This window comes from Penicillium manginii, assembly GCF_028828005.1.
Source record: "Penicillium manginii strain IBT 31320 chromosome Unknown utg000006l:1.0-4164085.0:1.0-4166146.0, whole genome shotgun sequence".
Taxonomy (NCBI): domain Eukaryota; kingdom Fungi; phylum Ascomycota; class Eurotiomycetes; order Eurotiales; family Aspergillaceae; genus Penicillium; species Penicillium manginii.
In genome coordinates this window covers 1,997,699-2,012,174 of record NW_026643107.1, presented here as the reverse complement: position 1 = coordinate 2,012,174, position 14,476 = coordinate 1,997,699, and the positions used below count along the sequence as shown (strand labels likewise).

The following is a 14,476-nucleotide window of genomic DNA, read 5'->3' as shown; positions in this document are numbered from 1 at the left end:
CTTTGGATGACCAGAACTGGAAGCCGAATTTGGAAGCAGTGCGAGCCACAATACGGTTTGCAATCACCACGGGCCGACTTGACGCCACTTAAGCATATCGACCAACACAGATTAACCCTACCCCGACCCAACCCCAATCTAACCCCCACTATATACCTTGTGCCAGAGACGGTAGACGCGCTTCAACTGCCGAGGATAGGATGTTGAACACTTGGAGAAGCGCCTTCAAGCAAGTCTACTCACTAAAAACTAACCCACAAGGACTCGCTAAGATATTGATATCTGAGATGACATACAGTGAAAGGAATCTTGTATGGGCTCCAAGGAGGCACAGCATTAGCTAAGGCATGTAAATTTAGATCAGCGATAGTTGCCCTTTCGGTTCAGCCGCCGGGCGTTAATAAATTGTGTGTGTGTGTTTTGCTTTTTACCCTCGTGGCTACCTAGGTGTCTTTGGCTGCGATCGAGATGACGCATTTGCTTTCTCCATTATATTATACCCTATTATCCAGTTCCATTACATGTTTCACTCTATCAGTATTACATACGGAGGTCCATTTCAAAAGTCTTGCGCCCCGCACGGACCACCTGGTCCTAAAATACTGTATTGCCATGTATTAACTATCCCCTGGCTATCGCTCTCTGCCCTCTTAATATTCATTACCACCTTCCAATCGAATAATCTCCTGAATATGCCTAGGGATACGTTCAATCTACTGTTGTATACGCTCCTGTGGTAAATCTTGCCAAGCTCTCTGCCAAGCAATATATGCCTCCTGCCTAGCCTTCAGAGCACCCTTTTGAGTAATTTTTCGCTTCATCTACAACCAGGTAGGTTCAATTGCATTCAAATTAGGCGAATTAGGACACTATATTAGATGTTACACCTTCGCAAGGTCAAAAATACGCTGTTGGATATAGTGGTTATGTGCTGGCGCTTTATCTAATTAGACTTGTATTTTTGGCCGTAAGATTGCACACTCTTTAGCAAAAGGTATCAACTTTGGCAAAAGAATAATCTTTTGATAGCGATACCAGTCAGTTCCTTTAGATTGACCCCGTGAGAGCGTGAGAGCTTACTAGTCTTTAAATTCTACCTCCATCCAGGTTCTTTACTAGGATTTTAACGCTGAATATTTAGGCGACGTATTGAAGTTTGAAGCTCCTACTACTCTTTTAAAATAGGCTCAATTTCAGAATTTAGTTGCTCCACTTCAAGAGTCGTATTTTGTCTTTCTTATACGGTTTCTGGACTCTAACAGTAACATAGGCCTTTTTTATCATAAGAAAAATAGCCCTAGAATATAAACTCAGAAGCGCCTTTCCATCGTTTATGAATATAGCTTCGGATAAAAGCTTTATCTTTCGTACGTCAGATCCTATATCCTCTACGTCGGTGTAATAGAATTACCAATATTTCATCTAACTATATTATATCTTTAAAATTATCAAGCATCCAGTGTTTATAACAATAACACTACTCTAGACACCACGATCTTATCTTCTTTATTAATCTAGGTTTCCGAGTTAGCTTTATTTTATAATATCCAGCACTCTTTAAGATTCGCTATATTGTTGTAGCAGAAATATCAAGGCCATTAAGACTAAGGTCACCAGTAATATTAGCATACGATTTCTCTCATCCAAAACGATCATGTTGAACCTTAGATATAATAGTATCTTTAGCTAAATCTTGCTTCCTAGGTCGGCCAGAACGTGGTTTATCCTTCACAAGATCATCAATAATTTTAGGACTTGAGTTATAGTCAAACCCCCGTTCAATTACGCGTGCGTATATACGGTCAACGGTAGCCTTAGATAGACCGGTATCATGGGCAATTTGTTCAGAGGTTTTGGTAGTATATATTTTCATAGCTAATACCTGCCCAGGTGCGCGCGTGTGGCGATGTCTGTCATAGTGGTGGTGGTGGTGGTGGTGGTGGTGGTAGGAGTAGGAGTAGTAGTAGTAGTAGTAGTAGTAGTAGTAGTAGTAGTAGTAGTAGTAGTAGTAGTAGTAGTAGTGGTGGTGGTGATGGTGAGAGCGGGGTAGGAAGATTTGAATAGGGGATATGTTACACAGTATTGATAGTACCACTAGTAATTAAGGTAATATTGGAGGCGCAAGACTTTTGAAATGGACCTCCGTAGTAGCTGCTGAACGCTCAGGTAGAAAAAGGTTCTCTCCAATATGGAAGGATTCTTTCCCCACTCGAGTTCCAAGCTTATATCCAGAAGATGCAGTAGTTGAATATTTGAAAGTAAAAGACTATCGGTACTCATTAGGAAAATAAATCCCCAGAAACAGCGGCATTGAATATACAACTTGGATTCGCGGGGAAGCCTTAATGACGAATTGGTCGGGAATGACTTTATCCCGCCATGTCAACCCCCTCCAGCAGACCGAGGAACATCCAACATTCCCCTCAATCTCCAATCTCGAATACTCTTCCCACAATGGCTCGCCAATTACCAGAAGGAGGCCAAACTCTGGTCTACTCCACTGTCGATGATCATGAGATTAAGCTTGATTATTACCTTCCTCGTGTCAATGGGGCTTTACCTGCGGTGATCTACTATCACGGTGGCGGCATGACAGCAGGTTCACGTCGCGGAGGTCTCCCTAGGTGGCTATATGGTGGGTAATTAAATAATCAGAATACTAGAGATAGTATAATATTCAGGTCGCTAACCAATTTTCAACCACTGCAAAAAGCCCACTGCCAGGAGAAAGGCTACATCTTCATCTCAGCAGATTACCGTCTCTGCCACCCCACCACGGCTCTCGATCAAATCGAGGACGCAAAGAATTTATTCCAATTCATTACCAGCGCGCAATTTGACAGTATTCTACCAGAGTCTATCACTCTAGACTCCACCCGTATTGCCGTCAGCGGCTTCTCAGCAGGCGCATATTCTGCCCGCGCAGCATGCATCTACGCCAACCCTAAACCCGCCGCACTTATCTCCGTCTATGGACTCGGCGGCAATGTCCTTTTAGATCACTGGACACGCGCTCGCCCACCGACATCAATTGCGAAGTTCGTCGACCTGAACGCTGTCCCAGAGCTTCTGGCAGACAAGACTGTTGTCAGCGACGATGTGTCTGTGGGAGGCCCTTTATCGCGACGCTTTGCCCTTACTGTGCACTGGGAACTTTCCGGAACGATGTTGGATGGCATCTTCGGGCGAGATGGTCTCGGTAGAGCTCTGGACAGAGTGGACTATGAGCAGCGGGCCGCGGCGTTTCCTTCGGACCTGAAGTCTGGTCTTCTGCAGTCGTTCGTGGATGACTCGTATCCACCTTCTATTTTTGTTCATGGGACTGCGGATGAGGTTGTTCCTCCCCAGGAAAGTATTGATCATCATGAGCAGTTGAAAGGCTTAGGAATTAAGTCGGAACTCTTGTTTGTTGAGGATGGACCACATGGGTTGGAAGCGTTCTCGACTGATCCCACCTCGGTGGTCTTCAGTCGCTCGAATGAGGCGTATAGTAAGGCGTTGAGCTTCATTGACGATGTTTTCAGTGGATTGCAGAATTCGACTCTGTAGATGCAGTGTATCTAGATATAGAGACCACCAGAGAAATTTCAATGTATTGACTTACCTCGTCGACGAACTGTAGTGGCAGACCAAAGAACCGTGCTTGCGAATCATGGGTGCTGTCTCTTCACAGCTACATATACAACTAAAGCTGATATCAGAGCTCAATCTCATCAACGAAGGAAACATAATGATTGATCTAACGACACATGGCCGAGATTCGAAGATTTTCACAATACTGTACAGGATGTCGCAAACAATTCAAAGAAAAACCGCCTCTAGCCCATGAGAAAAGTCCAATGCAAAGAAATAGCTTGTGGAGAGGGCCTTTAGATGGCCTTGGTGTGGCTGACCTCTTCGGCCTCAACCTTGCCGTCCTTGCGGATCTTGGCGATGCTTTGGCTGATTCCCGCAATCTCCTGGTTCAGGTTCTCGACTGACTGAGCGATCTCTGGGACACCGTTGACGGCTGCCTCCGCCTCTTTCCTTGATTCAACCTGCTGAGGAGAGCGAGTCAGTCCTCGAGGAGAGTCGGCGATTTCGTTGACTTCGCGGCTGGACAGAATATCATTCACGCGAGGTCCGCGGGACTGAACGAGAACAGTCGCGGGTCCATCGAATTGAAGGAAGAGCTGAGGGAGGGTATAAACGTCAGTGTGGGTCAGTCATAATTGTGTCAGAAAGAAACTCACCCTATCTCCCCAGATGGTCATTCGAGACCATGTTCGAAGCTTGTGAAGGAAGCCCATGGTGTTCTTCCATGCCTTCGAGTCAGACACATCGCGAATGAATTTGTTACCCTGCAGAAGTCTAGGCAGGGTCTTCAGGCCTGGAACTTGGAAGTTCAGGGTTGTGGACCTGAAACGGTAAGGCCGAGGTGGGTTCGAGGACATGGTGTAGGCAACGACATTGCTGCGAAGGATATTAGCGTTAACACAGAGTTACCATGACGGCCGTGAAAATTACCTAGGATGGGCAATATACTGCTCGCCATCTTTTAAATCGACGGAGTATATCTGGCCGTTTCCAACAAGCGCCATCAATCCTCGCCCGGTGATTTCGGAACTACCCCAGTGAGACAAGCTCTGCACAAGTTAGTTCAATTCGATACCAGATCCATGGCATATGGGCGTAGCATACCAGGCTAGTGTTAATTGTTGGCTTAATGAACAAAGACCGGCCCGTCCATGCCAGCAATGCACGCCGCTGGGCGACCATCCAATCCACAGATCCATTAAGATTCACCACAGCGAAGGAGGTATTTGGAGACCGAACGGAAATGAGGGCTGTGACTGGGCTCGCCGAAGAGACCTAAATATCGTAAATCGACGGTCCGCGGTAATGAGTGAGGGAATATCATGCGACGCACCTTCTGATACAGGAATGGGGTGCCGACAACAGCCCTGCGGAAGGGTTCTAGAACGCTCAACGTTGAAACCACCTGTGGTGAGTAGTTAGCACACCACAACCTTCCAATGTATAAACTTTCCCAGTTCATTCGTTGCGTACATTGTCTGCCTTTCCACTCAATCCGACCAGAGTTCCACGGCGCGTGTATAGGTTTTGCGAGGGCGAGAGGGAGACCGAAAGGAGCGAATATGGTGCACCGACGACATCAAACCGGGCATCTAGTTTGGTTCGTTAGTATATGATCAAACAGGCTGTACCGAAAACAACAACACAACAGCCTACCTCGAGATTCCGCCGAGCTGGGCGTGTTGGCGAGGGGTAAGTGGTCCCCGTTGACCGTCGGCTCTTCAGAGGGAGTCGCGCGAATCTGGATACATCTCGCGTGTCGGGAGGCACGAGGGACAACTCGAGTCCAAGACAGAGTCCGAACACCTCGCTGGAGGACTGGACGCATGGTTCCAGACACAATGAGCGGATTGGTGGCAGGGAATGGACTTTACGTCAGAGTTGGCGCTGATGCAAAGCAAGCCGATTGCATCGGGAAATCGTGGCGCCGAAGGTCCTCCGCAGCCCCAAACTACTCAAGTACACCACGCCCGCCGCCGATTGCGACAGCGACTACTGAAGCTCCCACCGGGGATTTTGCTTTTCTTCGCTGCCGGATCCTGATTTTGACTCCTGGTTTCTATTTTCTCACTCCCTCGACCATTCCCCAAACCTGCGGTGAAAACGTAACCACCCGACCTTATCGTTTCCTCCGAAGCCGGCAGCTCTCCAGCTTGCCCCCCCGCAAACCATCAGGAGGGAGCTGTACACACCATTCGCCTTGTATGAGCTACATTATGCTCCCTTGAGTACAATCAGACCATACCAGCCATACTCAGCGGCAAAAATACCCCTCAAAGCATATCAATGCTGCTCAAAGCAGCTCGGGCACCTTGTTGGCGCCCGGCAGCGCGGTTCGCTCATCCGAGCTTCGCCGGTCCGTCACCATGGACAAGGTACAATAAGACACAACTACGTGCATTCGCTTGCGCCAGCAAATTGCGCAACAAGGTCTCCGATAACAAGGACCTTACCGCAGCAAAGAACAATCCCATCCCGACCCCCGCCCCCCAGCCTCGCAATTGATCGATGTCAAAGCGATTGAGAAGCCGGATGGCACAGTGAAGGCCGTGGCCAAGAAAGACCTGCTGAGCGAGTCGACAAAGGCCACCAAGGAACAACGAAAGGCGGACTGGGCGATCTTGCGTGAAATGACCAAGTACCTCTGGCCGAAGGTATGGCTCTTGATGGCACGTGCCTGTTTGAAAATGGAAGTGTTGACCCGATATAGGATGATTGGGGCACGAAACTTCGTGTGGGAACAGCATTATCACTGCTCATAGGAGCCAAGGTATGATTGGTTGATTGCGATTGTGTCGTCTTTGTCCTTGTATATGCTGATAGATCTAGGTTCTCAACGTGGAAGTTCCTTTCTATTTCAAGAGTATCGTGGATTCCATGAATGTGGACTTTGCTGCCGTTGGTGGAACTGCCTACACTGTTGCAGGCTCTATGATCATTGCTTGTATGGGCTTACTGTCAAGTGAGAAAGGATGTTCCTCGTAACTGACTTGTCTAGATGGCGTAACTCGAATTAGTGCAACTATCTTTCAGGAACTTCGCAACGCAGTCTTTGCGAGCGTTGCCCAAAAAGCCATTCGAAAGGTCGCCGGGAATGTCTTCGATCACTTATTGCGATTGGACCTTGGCTTTCACCTCTCGCGTCAGACTGGTGGTTTGACTCGGGCGATTGATCGCGGAACCAAGGGTATTAGCTTCTTGCTGACCTCAATGGTCTTCCATGTCGTCCCCACAGCGCTTGAAATATCGCTCGTGTGTGGTATTCTGGTATGGCATTCCATTCCGTATCTCACTATTAGACAGAGCTAATCCCCTCACGCCTTCTTTTAGACGTACCAATATGGTGCCAAGTTTGCGGCTATCACGGTCACAACTATGCTTGCATACACGGCCTTCACAATCACCACAACTGCCTGGCGAACCAAATTCCGACGTCAGGCTAACGCAGCTGACAACCGTGGAGCAACCGTTGCCGTTGACTCGCTCATCAACTATGAAGCTGTGAAGTACTTCAATAATGAGAGATTCGAAGTTGCTCGATACGACAAGGCCTTGAAAAACTACGAAGATGCATCGATCAAGGTGACAACCTCTCTGGCCTTCCTCAACTCAGGTCAAAACATGATCTTCTCCAGTGCGCTGGCCGGTATGATGTACCTTGCCGCTGATGGAGTCGCGACTGGTGCTCTGACGGTCGGTGATCTGGTTATGGTCAACCAGCTCGTCTTCCAGTTGTCTGTGCCCCTTAACTTCCTAGGATCTGTCTACCGTGAACTGCGCCAGTCTCTGCTGGACATGGAGACGCTGTTCAACCTACAAAAGGTCAATGTGACAATCCAGGAGAAGCCCGACGCAAAGCCCCTGACATTGAAGCGCGGCGGCGAGATCCGCTTCGAGAACGTCACTTTCGGCTACCACCCCGATCGCCCGATTCTCAAAAATGCCAGTTTTACGATTCCAGCTGGAGCAAAGTTCGCGATTGTTGGGCCCAGTGGCTGTGGCAAGTCGACAATCCTGCGACTGTTATTCCGTTTTTATGACACTCAATCGGGGCGAATCCTGATTGACGGACAGGATATTCGCGATGTGTCGCTTGACAGCCTCCGGAAGGCGATCGGTGTGGTGCCCCAAGATACCCCGTTGTTTAATGACACCATTGCGCACAATATTCGATATGGACGGATCGATGCTTCGGACGCGGAGGTCCGGCAGGCGGCGGAGCGTGCGCGCATCCACCAGTTGATTGAGCGATTGCCGGACGGGTATCAGACCGCGGTAGGAGAACGCGGGATGATGATCTCGGGCGGAGAGAAACAACGATTAGCGATTTCACGATTGCTGCTCAAGGATCCCCAACTACTATTCTTCGATGAAGCGGTAAGTTTCGTGTGATAAGAGCCGAGGGGGATGCGTAATTCGTGGAAGTGTGGCTGACCAGCCACCGTAATGGTGGGAATTTCTAGACTTCGGCCCTGGACACTTATACCGAGCAGGCTCTGCTGCAGAATATCAACAGTATTCTGCGCGAGAAGAAACGGACGAGCGTGTTTGTTGCGCACCGGCTACGCACGATCTATGACAGTGACCAGATTCTGGTGCTTAAGGACGGAGAAGTGGTGGAGGTGGGATCGCACCGCGAGCTTCTCGAGCTCGATGGCGTGTATTCGGAACTGTGGAACGGTACGCTCAGACCCTCTCTTTATTAATACCCTAAGCCCAAACTTGTTTAGGGCGACGCTGACGCACATATAGCGCAGGAACTGTTAGCGCAAGAGGAGTAGGATGAAACGTTGGCGGGGGGGGCCTAGAACATATCAACAAATTACCGGGACAAGATGTACTCCCCTTCACGGATGAGGTGGACCGTGAGATATGGAAATAGAAGCAGAGAAATAGATTGGACAATACTTGGGTCATAGATGGTCTGAGTGTAGGAATCAGGTAGAAGTAAACCTTGGAACTTGAAGTATGGAGTGAAGTACTCTTGTACTGTAAACTCCACGCCAAGGTGCACCTCCCCACTTCCCCTTTCTCCCCTGCGATTCTCGACCTTCCATCTTCCTTCCACCTTTTTCCTTTCGACACACGTTCTTTTTTTCGGGTCTAACCCAATTCCATTCTTTTTCTCTTTCATTGAACTTAAACCTGGGGAACAAATTACCATTACGGAGTACAATTACTGTCATCCCGTGCCTCTCCTTACCTCCCAACCTCCTTGTGGCACCCGCAGAAAAGTCCCGCTTCCCTCGTGTCTCCCCTCCCCCCCCTCCTTTCAAGCATTGAACTGGTATGAAATGACCCGACCCATTGATTCGATTCTCCTCCCATGCCTGGAATGTCACTAACCCATGGTTAGTCTAGTGACGTGGTGTTGAACTTCCGTCCGTTGCCGGCGACCACAGCTCTATTCCCTGCCCTGCATATGGGAACGATCGTCCACCTTGCATATATAGGAGCAACAAAGAGAACAACGCATATCGCCACCAATTCCCGGCGATTCCAGCGACTCACGAACGATCCGGAGAATAAGATCTGTCTTTCTTCAATTAAATCACAAAAACCTTCGTCATTATGGGTCTGATCGATAAGCTTCAAGCAAGTACGTGCACGCGACACCCGGAGGAAAGAAACATGGGAAATATGCAGTCAATGCACACTGGAACAATAAGCTAACCCTTCGTCTTCTAGAGCTTGAGCTCTACCGTCTCGAACAGCGCTATGCCCGCCGCAAGCACCGCAGCACTTTCTCCACCGGAGCTCAATACGTTGATGGCGAGTATGTTTACTCCAACGGCACGAATTCACCGACCGGCAGCACCGTCTCCAAACACTCAACAGGGAGCTGGCGACCATCCGGATGGGGTTCAAACGATTCACGCTTGCGGTGAGGGTGAGGAGGAATGAATACATCCTCACCGTCGCTGTTGTTGAATTCTGTCCCGCTTCACTTCGCTTTGCCCCGGCGCCGTTGGAACTTTGACTACTCTTCTTTCTGCATTAGCCAATTTCTTCTTTCACCTGTTCGATCTGTTTCGCTTTGCTACGCTCCATTCTGTTCTGTTCTGTTCGGCTTCGGCCCTCTTCTCGACTTCGCGTGATGTTCCTGCGAAGATGAGCACGACGACCTCGATCCTCCCCTTTTTCTGCACTTTGGCGCCATTTTTCTTTCCACCGCCTGTGCATATGATGTTGGCGATTTCGATTCCTAGAGTTGGGATTTCGTTTGACCTGGACCTTTTCTTTTGGGTTGTGGGATGGCTTTCTCTATGTATTAGGATGCCTCTTGCTTCCGAGCACTTTTCTCTCTTCGCTTCTACTGTCTATGCTCTTACTTGCATTTGATCTATTCACTGTCCATAAAGCCCTTTCAAAATTCATCTTGACTATCGAATCGAATAAAATCGAATCAAAAAATACTTGAATGCTATTTCAGAATTGCTCCTAATATTCGGTGGTATAGATATCTTATCCCCAGGTTTTACATATGCACTCGACCGATTCATGACAATTCGTATATAGTGTGAACGGAGGAAAGAAAGAAAACAAGAGAAGATTTTCTGCTGAGCTGCTAGCCAGCGAAGATGATGAAGGGTATTTGCTAAAACCACCGCTATGCGCAATATGTAAAGTAAACAATTGATCCCGTCGTCTCACTTCTTTGATTTACGACTTCCGATCCCTAAACGGCCCAAATTCGGAAGACTCGACTTATGCTTATGTCCTGATCCGAGCAAAGACGACGAATTGCTGACTTTCGGTTCAAGCGCACGGCCTCCTCCACCACCACCACCTCCCCCCACCACACCTAGCCCTGCGACTCCCACGCTGGGACCCATGGCTCCAGATCCTCCGACCATGCCTCGAGGTATGTCTGGAAGACCGCTCCGATCTCTGCTCCGATCTACCGTCGCGGCCGAGAGAGCAGCTGTAAGGGAAGGGTTATGCAGAGAATCGGTTGCATCGAGGGACTGGTGTTGCGAAGCTTGGGCTCGGCGTGTTCGTTCTTGGACAAATTTGAATTTATCGAGAAGGTCGACCCAGCGGACACCGTTCTCGTCGCGGGTTTTCAGACGGCTGCCAGCCGGGCGGTCGTACGATGATGATGGTCCTGCTTGCGCGGTGCTAGAGGGTAGTGTGAGCTTTGTAATTCAAGACAGACACGAGGGGCGAGATGCTATACCTGCGGGGTGCAGCGTGAAGAAATCCTATATTGCTGACGCTATTTAGGCGGTTCTTCAATGCGGCGAATGCTGAGCTTTGGGGGAGGAGCATGAGGACGCCGTAAAGACATTTGTATAGGTAGGGGTATTTTTCTGGCTCAAGAAGCTGGAGACGGAGATCTGGTAGAATAATTTGTTAGTCTTGGTTATGGTTTCGGATGAAAGATACGAAGCGTACATGTGAAGACTGGTGACTCGAGGAGTTGCACCAGTTTGTCGATCTGAATTAACATATTGACAGTCATTTCTAACTCAGCACTGAGGGTCAGTTAGCATAGGAATACCAGGATTTTGGCGTGAGAGAGTGATGTACAAGATCTGGAGAAGATTATAGGCCTGCTCGTAGGCTTGCGCGAGAAGGCAGAGTGAAAATGTTGAGACCGCATTATGGCACCAGGATCTGAAAAGAGCCACAAAGAACATCTGTCCCTCCTGTATTTGTGTTAGCTGCGATCAAAAGCGCGAGTTGTCCAAGGCTTGGCCTACTTTCGAGTCAAGATTTCGTAATCTTTTTCGCATGTCTGATAGTTCTGGGGCTGTGATGAGATTGTTGTTCAGATTTTGCACCATGATACTGGCAAACTCAATATCCTAATAACCGTGAGTACATATTCCTTGTGCTTTGATCATGTAAATTTACCTCTTCTTTTTCAAGACAATCAGCGAGTGTCCGATAAATTCGTTCGGGGCTTAGATTAAGACACAGTTGTCGGATGATCAGGTTCCCACGGACCTCTAACAGGTGTCGGTCAGTGGAGAAGAGCTGCAATAGGTTGACCATGAAAGAGGCAAAGTAGCTGTCCTCGCTATTTCTCGAGATCTGCGATAGAAGCTGCAAATCTTTGGTTACAACCGCTTCTGCAGGATCGGAAAGAGTCTTCAAAAGAGCTGGGAATGTTCCATCATTAAACGCAACCACCTTTCGCGGGGCCTTGCGATGTAACATAATGAGCCATGAGAGCGCAGCTACTCGGGTGGCTTCATTCTCGTTCAGGAATTGTAATGTAAGTGAGCTGACAGCTGCAGCATAGTCGAGATCAACAGGTGGCACGGGAGTAGAGACGATACTGCTACGAGGGGTGGCAGCTCTAGAAGTCTCTGTTGTCGATCTTCTGGCATCGATGCTCGCGATTTCCGAAGGCTTTCGTTCCACGCTTTCCTTGCTAGGCGCGGTTGAAGGTACTTTATATGGAGGCTGTACTTCATCCGCTGCATCATCGGAGAGTGAATAGATGTATTCGAGAAGGGATTTGTTGACACGATTGGCAGCCTGCCGCACTTGATCTGAGCCGCTTGACATAGCCGGGAGGACCTGGGTTAAAAGTCGTGGCACAAAGGGTAGAATGTCTTCAGGGCTAATCTCGAAAAAGGCGTCGATCCACCTGAGTGCAGTGAGTTGCATTTCTTCGTCTATAAATTTGTGGTTGGTTAGCTTCAGGCTATTCTACAAGAATGAGGGAGAAACAATGTATACCGTATGATGTGTCGACAAAGCTGACGAGGATGTCCAAAATTTTAGGGTGGTCAATCTGTACGTCCTGCCCCGGAATCCAGTCCCCGTCGGCCTGTATTAATTCGTCATCAAAGAGAGATCCGGACTCGGAGTCATCGACCGCGATATCGTTCTTATCGGCGGCATCGGTCTCAGTCTTGGTGCTAAAGCTCATCGAGTCACTCGTTGCGGACCGTCTGCGGCTTTCCTGATCTTTGCGACTCTCCTCAATACCTTTCTTCAACCTTGTGATTCTCTTGATCTCCAATAGGAATCGGTCAAGGAGCCCTTGCGTAGCGACATTGACGTCTTTGTTCGGGCCTCCAAGGAACTTAACCAACCCTTCCAGAAATTCAGGAAGATATGTAACCAACTCCAGATCGGGGATCGTATCCAACAGAGTGAGCCAAGAAACCAAGAAATTGCGAGTGTATGGCCCGATCACGTGGATTCGCTCTTTGAGCAGAGGAATGAACTTGGCAAGAGAGAATGCCGTAGGGAGTTCGGCTTCATCGAGATCGGTCGGGTCTTCCTTCTCAGATATCTGCAGCACCGAAACATATGAAGCTGCAGATTCGGCCACGATGTCCTTCACTAGGCGGTCGAGTAGTTCCGCGCCATTCTTGACCGAGAGCTCCGAATCTGAGGCAAGCTGGTATGAATATCAGCAGCAGTAGTGGGATAACAACATAAACGTATCGGGTGTTATCTCACCTTCGCTAGAGCATCGAATATATCGTTGAAGAAGAGAAGTATCTCTCCCTTGGCCACCTTGGCAATGTTGTACATGCTCTCGCAAGCATAATACCTAACCCGCGCATCTTGGTCGGAGAAGCAAGCGAGGACGGGAGGTACGATTTCTCTCAAATAGGGTGCCACTCCTTCCTGAAACCACATATCAGCCTCGCCCATCCGATTTCCTTCTGGCTGTATTAACTCACTGATCCCAAGGCGATGGAGGCAGCAGCCAACCCGATCAGACCGCCATTTCGGGCATGGGGTTGGTGTACGGCATAAGCGTAGTCGTGACAGAGTTGTTCAACGATTCTGGCAATTTTCTCGTGCTCTCCTCGGAAGACAGCATCGCGGACGATTTTCTCTAGCCTGTCAAAGAAACTGCGTGTTAGCGGTGTGGCTGCCAGGAGCGAGCATTTTGAGGTCCCGTCAAAGCTCCCAATAACGTACTCAAGGGCTCCTTGTTTTCGTTTATCGTATAGCTTATCATTAAGCAGGCGCTGGATTGATTGATCCATTATTTCGGCGGACGGAGAGTGCTGTCCCGAGCTCCGATTAGGCAATGATCATGGCGGAGAGGTTCGCGTTCGGGGATAGGGGGCGAGCTCGTTGACGGGTCGATCTGCGGAAAGGCTTGCAAGGAGATTCGCTTTAAGGAGCTCCGGCACGGTAGAAGCTTGACAAGACAGGAAAGCTCCAAGTGGGGGAAGTGGAAGATGCGTTGTCAACGCGGAGTCGGGGAGGAGTCCAAGCGTGCTGCTGACCATACGTCACACACTCACCGGTCTGGGCGCGGCCCGATACTCTGCTACCGGAACAGTGCTTCTACATTTTACCTTAGTCTTTTCAATACAGCAGGGAAATTATAAGCTGCCAGAGAAACATTTAGAGATCAAATGATTTTTAACCAAAAAATTTTTAACTTTTTCCTAGCTAGTGGGTTTGTACTATGGATGTTGGACTGCTTTGAAGTAGCCGGCAGCTGGGAATATCCTACTAGTACAAGATACTATTAGTTGACATCAAAAAATAGTGAATTCACCTAGTCAAGTTGAAGAAAGAGACCACATAATCACGAAACTCCGATAGAATATTTCTCTCCATTTCTTTCAGGTCCAACTGCAGGTACTAGGTCAGTGGATTTCTGCCATACACCACCCCAAATAAGTACAGATCTTTTCAGATAAAGAAGGCATCAACAACATAGACGCGCAAGCTGCTTGGCATTTTCCAAATACTGAGTTACAGGCAAGTACGTTTATAGGTGCAGTTGCGGCTGCACCCAGGGTGGCCCCCCCACGTAGCTCCTGCAGCCGAGTAACAGGCCATCACGATACCTGCACATCCTGCCTGGCAGGTCCCGTACCCCGTTTTACCTGACAAAACAGGAATAAAGGTCAGTAGAGCTGCGAAATGACTCAGCAATATATTCATATTTGAATTTGATGATAGT

The 14,476-nt window shown here is 48.7% G+C and overlaps 5 protein-coding genes across 5 annotated transcripts; 3 read left to right on the top strand and 2 right to left on the bottom strand.

Annotated features, from left to right (window-relative positions):
- Positions 1–2,454: 2,454 nt before the first annotated feature.
- Positions 2,455–3,549, top strand: N7533_009112 (alpha/beta hydrolase; the record flags this gene model as incomplete). Its single annotated transcript, XM_057105762.1, has 2 exons — positions 2,455–2,635; positions 2,714–3,549. 2 exons carry the CDS (start codon positions 2,455–2,457, stop codon positions 3,547–3,549), a joined length of 1,017 nt encoding a protein of 338 aa, XP_056957211.1.
- Positions 3,550–3,869: 320 nt separating this feature from the next.
- Positions 3,870–5,404, bottom strand: N7533_009111 (AIM24 family protein; the record flags this gene model as incomplete). The annotated part of the gene is made up of 7 exons (XM_057105761.1): positions 3,870–4,172; positions 4,233–4,452; positions 4,507–4,625; positions 4,681–4,851; positions 4,910–4,981; positions 5,050–5,168; positions 5,233–5,404. The coding sequence occupies 7 exons, from the start codon at positions 5,402–5,404 to the stop codon at positions 3,870–3,872; spliced, it is 1,176 nt and encodes a 391-aa protein (XP_056957210.1).
- A 458-nt stretch (positions 5,405–5,862) lies between these two features.
- On the top strand, positions 5,863–8,282 carry atm1 (ATP-binding cassette Fe/S cluster precursor transporter ATM1; the record flags this gene model as incomplete). Its single annotated transcript, XM_057105760.1, has 7 exons — positions 5,863–5,971; positions 6,022–6,230; positions 6,287–6,346; positions 6,406–6,520; positions 6,575–6,843; positions 6,907–7,953; positions 8,040–8,282. The coding sequence occupies 7 exons, from the start codon at positions 5,863–5,865 to the stop codon at positions 8,280–8,282; spliced, it is 2,052 nt and encodes a 683-aa protein (XP_056957209.1).
- An 865-nt stretch (positions 8,283–9,147) lies between these two features.
- N7533_009109 (uncharacterized protein) lies at positions 9,148–9,464 on the top strand (the record flags this gene model as incomplete). Its single annotated transcript, XM_057105759.1, has 2 exons — positions 9,148–9,175; positions 9,265–9,464. 2 exons carry the CDS (start codon positions 9,148–9,150, stop codon positions 9,462–9,464), a joined length of 228 nt encoding a protein of 75 aa, XP_056957208.1.
- A 762-nt stretch (positions 9,465–10,226) lies between these two features.
- On the bottom strand, positions 10,227–13,541 carry N7533_009108 (VAC14 family protein; the record flags this gene model as incomplete). The annotated part of the gene is made up of 9 exons (XM_057105758.1): positions 10,227–10,698; positions 10,757–10,916; positions 10,975–11,054; positions 11,110–11,228; positions 11,283–11,387; positions 11,437–12,206; positions 12,271–12,940; positions 13,003–13,173; positions 13,230–13,541. 9 exons carry the CDS (start codon positions 13,539–13,541, stop codon positions 10,227–10,229), a joined length of 2,859 nt encoding a protein of 952 aa, XP_056957207.1.
- Positions 13,542–14,476: the final 935 nt, after the last annotated feature.